The sequence below is a fragment of the Dendropsophus ebraccatus genome, chromosome 1 (genome assembly GCF_027789765.1).
Source record: "Dendropsophus ebraccatus isolate aDenEbr1 chromosome 1, aDenEbr1.pat, whole genome shotgun sequence".
Lineage (NCBI taxonomy): Eukaryota > Metazoa > Chordata > Amphibia > Anura > Hylidae > Dendropsophus > Dendropsophus ebraccatus.
Genome location: NC_091454.1, coordinates 97,847,824 through 97,855,059, shown reverse-complemented (window position 1 = coordinate 97,855,059; position 7,236 = coordinate 97,847,824). Strand labels below are relative to the sequence as shown.

General features: G+C 40.0%; 1 protein-coding gene across 1 annotated transcript in view; it reads right to left on the bottom strand.

Annotated features, from left to right (window-relative positions):
* Positions 1–2,226: 2,226 nt before the first annotated feature.
* The window catches only part of SLC38A1 (solute carrier family 38 member 1), a 49,985-nt gene continuing 44,975 nt past the window's right edge, over positions 2,227–7,236 (bottom strand). The window contains exons 14-16 of the mRNA XM_069955982.1: positions 7,072–7,213; positions 6,309–6,406; positions 2,227–5,231 (exon numbers count right to left, since the gene is read on the bottom strand). Coding sequence (XP_069812083.1) covers positions 5,142–5,231; positions 6,309–6,406; positions 7,072–7,213 — 330 coding nt within the window. The 3' untranslated portion in view covers positions 2,227–5,141. The remainder of the gene's footprint in view (positions 5,232–6,308; positions 6,407–7,071; positions 7,214–7,236) is intronic.

Sequence of the window (7,236 nt, the reverse complement as noted above, 5' to 3'; positions counted from 1 at the left end):
TGCTCTAAAGATCCAATCAGCCGAGGACTGGGCCTTTTCTTTGTCCTCGGCTGATCAGTGTCACTTTTATATGGGGCGATTATCGACCACAGGACCATCTCTAGCAATTCTCCTAGCCGATAATCGTCTCTTGTAAAATGCCCTTTAGTTAAAGGGGGTCCCTGGGTAATTGCTTTAAAGAGGCACTGTTACAAAAAAAACCTTTTGATCAGGAGATCACGCTCCAGGAGGTCACGCTCAGCGCATTCCTCTCCCAGCTATGTGTCACGTGAGGGCTGCATAATGCAAGTCTATGGGGCACACCTCCTCACAAAGACACAACAGGGAGCACTCTCCCCACATATTCCTCTGATGAGTCAGGGACTGAGCACTCAGACCCTGACTGATAAGAACTATTCACATGCCTCTCTGAGAAGCCAAAAGTTCTTTTTTTTTGTGTGACTAAATGTAGTAACTGAGAAAAATGTTAATAATCCTCTTTGAAGATGCTATTTTGTATGTTTTGTACATGACAATATATTATACAAGACAAAATTGCATTTAAAAACTTCACAGATATATAAAATATATATTTTACTGTATAAATAAAGTTTATTTCTTTAAACTGACAGTAACCTAGGGGCAAAGCCAGAAAGCAGTTTTAAGCAGTTGCTCCCTACGCCAAAAGCATACCTAGTTCACAGACTAAAATAGTACTAAACAATAATATAAATACATCAGATAACATTACCATGTTACAAAAAATTAGTGGTTTAATGGCAAAGTTTATTTGCTGGGTGTAAAAGGCGTCACATAATCCTCATAATTATTGACTACCCCACTTCACAAGTCCACTAACATTTTACCTATATTCAACTATATGTTGATTGTGCTGCAAGGTTGTATCAAGAATTGTTCTTTATATGTGTATATTTTTTTTTTAAAGGCAAACCAAAGTGCCAACAAAGAGGGCTATTAGAAGTCAGCTAAGTCACTGACTCTTTAGAAGTAGATAGGATATGTGTGGAAAGTTATTTGCCAGCCATCAGAATGGGATAGTGTTTAGCAGGGGCGGATTAACTTTACCATAGGCCCCGAGCTGTTTACAAAGCCTGGGCCCCCCCCAACCCCACTGTAACTTTGGCAGCACTAGTGTGATGTTCATAGTACAGGAAAGATAATGTCATGAATACCCTGATTTATGCATAATTGTGGTAAAAGGCAGGGTTTTTTTTTTGCAAATCATGGCAGAACTGTGGCAAGGAGACAATACACTACTGAAAGTATAAGTCTTTTTGGGTGGCCATGGGCCAGACTTTTTAGTCTATAAGATGCACTTTTCAGCACGAAAATATATTGATACTAATTACCTTCATCTTATATTCTGGAGACAAGGTGGCCAGACGGTGTCAGACTACCCTGACCGATTCCTTTTTGTGTGTCTGTGGGTATGTATATGTAGCAAAGTTGTATGTATATGTATTTTGATGTAGCAGAGCCGGGTGTGTATGATCCAGCAGAGTTTGGTGTGTATTTTGCATGCTTCAGAGCTGTGTATGTGTGGGTATAATTTACTGTCATGGAAAGTGTTAAAAAAAGCGTCCCTGTCATTTCATTAAACTTTGACCCTTTCACTGTATTGACTCCTTTACTGCCTTAGACCACTGGGGAAGTTTAAAGCAACTCTGTACCCACAATCTGACCCCCCAAACCACTTGTACCTTCGGATAGCTGCTTTTAATCCAAGATCTGTCCTGGGGTCCATTTGGCAGGTGATGCAGTTATTGTCCTAAAAAAGTTATTTTAAAATTGCAGCCCCGTGCCCTACGGGCGTATCTGTGCCCTAACTTTGCACCACCCCCTCCGTCCCTCCTCCCTACCCTTTTCATCATTAGGAATGCTCCAGGCAGATTGCCTATTATTCACCACCTGTGTTACCACAGCACATGGGCTGGATCATTAAGACACCTGTGCAATGTTCAAACAGAAGTAAATGTTCCAGTGGCATTCCTAATGATGAAGAGGGTGGGGAGGAGGGATGGAGGGGGTGGTGCAAAGTTAGGGCACAGATACGCCTGTAGGGCAGTGGGCTGCAATTTTAAAATAACTTTTTTATGACAATAACTGCATCACCTGCCAAACGGACCGCAGGACAGATCTTGGATTAAAAGCAGCTATCTGAAGGTACAAGTGGTTTGGGGGGGTCAGATTGTGGGTACAGAGTCGCTTTAAGTAGCCTGTTAGTTGTCTAAACCAGGGGTGCATCTTATAGTTAGGTGTGTCTTATAATGTGAAAACTACAGTATATGTGTTAAAGGAGAAGTTCCATGAAACTAAAAACGGCAGGAAGGCCGGGGTGTGTAGGAACATAATAAAGAAAGTATACTTACCTATCCTTGCGCCCTGTACCACCATTCCCGGGTCTCCCTTACAGCCACCAGCCTCCTGTGGCTCCTCCAGCTGCAACATCACGTACTCCGATCATCGATTGCCCACTCACCCAAACAGTGACTGGGGCAGCTCACTGACTGGCTGAGTGGGCAATCAACCTGGCAGTGATGTTGCAGCTGGGGGGGGGCTGGGTATGTGACATACCCAGATGCCAGCTGAAAATGACAGCTGTCAGCGAGAGGCGGAAGCGGTGCAATAGAGGCAATTGGATGGGTAAGTATACCTTGTTTATTATGTTCCCGCATCCCCCTGCCTGCCTTTTTTATTTCATGGGACCTCTCTTTTGAATATATTTTTCGTTCTCTCCAAGCTAATGTAGGTTATATTTTTCTTGGTTGTTGCTTATTAAACACTAGGATCATTATGTTATCAGTTATATACAAGAAAATGAATTAACATTAGGAATTAGGCTTGAAACAATCAAAATAATGGAAACGGGAAGAATTATTTCTATTGTTACAGACTCCTTGTAATATTAGTATCCTAATACTTCTTACTATTGAAATGCTGGTCAGCTTAAAGGGAAACTGATACTTTTATGGAGACAACATTAAGAAATAATAATGCGTAATGAGATCCTCAGGCTGATGGCAGCTAAGAAAGTAAGCAGTGCTTATTTTTGATCTTTATAAAAAAATCAATTCTAATAAATTTGTGCCCTGATATAGTTTTAAAATTATAGATTTCCATATTACCTATGAATTTGGAATGTAAAGATATCTTGTTTCAGACTGCTGGATAAGCAGGTCTGTACAACTAAGATTAATAGTCATGGTATACAAACCTGTGCTCTTGTTCAGTTCTTAATAAATACACTTAAATAATATACTGTTCTACCGATATACACATAGAAAAGATTTACTACTAACTATTGTGCTCTGAATGTGCCTAGGAAAGGACAATGAATCTACTGATGAGAACTTAATGACATTCAAATACTACACAATATAGCAGCATTGTACAAATAGCAGAATATCAGAACTGAAAAATAAAACACATCTGCAGCATATATTCCTTCAATAACATACATTTTAGTCAACATATCCACAGCATTTATTAGGGTCAAGGAATAAACATAATGATGTAATAATGTCATGTAAATCCAAAACCAAGGCTTATTGAAGCAAAAAGACAGATAGAACACCTTTCTGCATACATGAACCTTTAGCATAGCATTTAGTAAAATGGCATTGGTCAGATTTACATGAATCAATATATATATATCTTATAAAAAAATCGGAATGAATTCCATTTTAAGAAACTTCTACAAAACTTGTATCTGGCTATTAGCCATGTATGCAACTCTCTCAGTGTACCTTTAGATTTGCACCTTTACACAGCTCCCGTTTGCATCTCCAAGATCGTGGGAAGACGGCTGCAGCTGTGTGTGAAAGGGGCATGGACTCTGCGCACATGGCCAGGGAATTACTTAGGACTGGCATATGAGACACCACTGGTGCTCCAGCAAAGAGCTAGTTTGCCAAGAGAAGCCATGGCCAGCCAGGCATTTTCCCTGCAGCTGCTACTGTTGTACTACATGATAGCCATTCAAAGACTGGCCATACATGTAATAAAGAGACAAGCACTGTCTTTGTGAGACAATTCCTTTAATTATCTAACTATACATCTATATTTTAAAGGGTACCTGTAATGACAGAGCTACAGATCCCAGTGCTAGTCTACTTTTATTCCTTGTGGTTTGACGTTTTTAGGCTAATATGTTTATTAGTTTTTTTAGGGCACCGTCCCATCTGCCTGCCGTCTCATACATCCCCACCTACTGCCTACCTATGAATAGATGAATATGATGAATGTTCATAAGTAGGAGAGGATGTATGAGCTGGCGGGCTGGTGTGACGGTTCACTGATGGTCCAAGGAACGCCCCCAGTGCACCAAAAACTTATTAGCATATATGCTTTAGATCTAATTACTCAAAAACAGCACCACGGAGAAAAAAAGAAGACTAGCAATGGGATCTGCCAGCTCTGCTGGTAAAGATACCTGTCAGCAGGTTTGTATGCAACCAAAAACTCCAGTTTAACATATTTTTCTTTTTCTTTTTTTCTACTGTAAGTTTTGGGAGGCAGTATTAGATTACAGCATTACAGGACTCATAGTACATTACAATTTAATAATGTCAAATGTAAGGTGAAGTCAACCTGGAACCAACCTGCTTTACATTACCATTAATGAGCATTTAAACTCTAATTTCTATAAGAAAAATAATACCAGATGAATTTGCACTGTAGGTTTCTATACCAATAGCAATCCAATAATCCTGAAAGTGATCTCAAAGATGATAGGTGTTATCAATAAATAAGCTGTAGGCAGTATCATTATGTAGGTTGATTAAGAAATAATGTTTTTTCCACCTGTAAATTACAAGATTTAACAAACTTTGATGAAAACATTGCAAATGTACTTGAGGCAATTTTCAGAATCATCTGAAATTAGAAACCCGATCAGTGATGGCTAGAACAAAACCTACAGGATTAAGCTAGTAAGACAAATTGCCATAATACAGTGTAATATTTCACTGAGAACAGAAACAGAATTGGGATATCAAAAGACATGGAATAGAGAAATCCAGTGAGGTATAATAAGATTTGTCCTCCCAAGCTATTGCCTATGTGTGCCCTTAAAACAATGGTGGTGAAGGTGGTGGAGGTGGTGTCAAGAAGACCCCTTGTAGACAAGCTCAGCTTCCATTTTATGGATTTCCTGAATGCACCCAGTCGTATATAACAAGAGGAATGCTCACCATGGAGAATAACAACCCGAGTACAAAGAAAGCAAATGCCTGCAGGAAAAAAATAATATGAGATTATATCTAACCATTTACAAGTTATACATTCAGGTTATAAAAAGACACAATGGGGGAGATTTATTAACAATTTAAGCCATTTTCTTGGCATAGAAAAGTCGCAAAATTTTGAGCAGCCACTTAGCTGCTCAAAATTTAGCGACTTTTCCCAGACATACACTGATCATGCCTACTTCAGTTTACGCTGAAAATAGGTATGATTTATCATGTGCGACTATCTAAAATAGTCGCACATGTGTTGCAAACTAACTCCACACTAGAGGTGGTGTATTTCACCACCTAATGTGGAGCCGGTATGCTCCGTGGGTCGGGTGCAGTGCACCCGCTCCACGGAGTGTAAAGGGTTAAGTAGTGATGCAACAGCATTACTACTAACCCCCTGGGGCTGTACAGTAAGGAGGGGTGCATAGCGCACCCCTCCTTACAGTACAGGAGCAGGGAATCCCCTCATTAAGCCGCAATTCCCTGCCTACAGGGTTTCCCACCCAGAAGCAGAAAGCAGTCTGCTTCTGAGCGGGAAATTTGAAATCCCAGAACACAGAAGTTACAGTCTGGCTTTAGCCCCTGGGGACCAGACTGTTCTGGCACTGCACCTGCACCAGCAAGGAAGGGGGTTAAGTGCCCCCTTCCTTGCTGGGGCAGATGCAGTGCGATCTCCATGGGGAAGGGGGGGTTGATGCTAGGGGCTGGGAGTTACCTGCTGAGTCTTTCTCCGCAGTTGCCAGCAGTCCCGGAATGTCCCGGTAAGCTCTGCCCCCTGCGACGGTAAGCCAGGCCCCCAAAATTGCTGAGGCCGATACAGGGGGGGGGGCTTACCGTCGCCAACTGGGCAACAGCAGGCTGGTAATATTAAGGCTGGGGAGGGCCAAAAACAATGGCCCTTCCCACCCTGGTGTTACTAGGCTGCTGTTGCTTGGTTTTTAACCCGGTTGGTTATGGAAAAGGGGGGGGGGGGGAATCCTATGCGTTTTTTTTTTTATTATTATTATTTTTTTTAAAAACAGCTTATTCCAAAACCATTTCAAAGATTATAACTGTGCAAAGGTAACTTACCCAAAATCTCTCCTTAATCAAAGCATCATTACCATTAGTAATTTTCAGGTATAATATTGAGGGAAGAATGAATATTAGCATATTAGCCGATGTTGCGCCTGTAAAGTATAATACAATGGCAATAAATATGACTAAATGATATAGCTGCACATAAACTAAAAACAAAACTGGGTGAATAAAGTTTACATGTTTTTCTTGTATTAATTTCTTTAAGAGGTTTGCCCATCTGATAATGTTACGGCATATAACTGAAGGTTCAACCTCTGGGACCCCTGGTGATCCTTAAAATAAAAGGACCAATGTCTTTTTTGATGTCATTTGCACAGAAGACTTTGCAGGGAACTGCAACACAGCTTTAGTCAGTGCTCAAAAAAACACTGTAGGAATAACTGATACAATGGCCCAGATTTATCAAATTCTACAATATAAATTAGTGTAAACTGCACAGCAGCCAATCATAGCTCAGCTTTTATTTTACCAGAGTGAAAACCTAAGCTGTGACCCTAGTGTAGGGCCTTAAGGTGTATGGCCTGGCTCTCTCTTTAGTGTTCTAAAAGTGTGTAAGTTATGGATACAAAACCCTGGTAAAGAGATTTCAGCATCCAGTATCACACATCCAGTTATAATTCACATCTTTATTGAATCTATAAAACTTTACTTACTATTATATCCTTAGGAGGAAGTGAATATATATATATATATATATATATATATATATATATATATATATATATATATATATATATATAAAACAATACCTTACCTATGGCTCCAAAAATGTCTTTCATAGCTGGTATGAAAATAACAAGCAGGTCAATTGCAACTAGAAGGATTACTGTCACTAGTAAATGCTGCCAGAATTTATATTTTGTCTTCCGAGCCAGTTCAAACAATGAGGATCGAACCTTTGAATAAGAAAATAATAAAA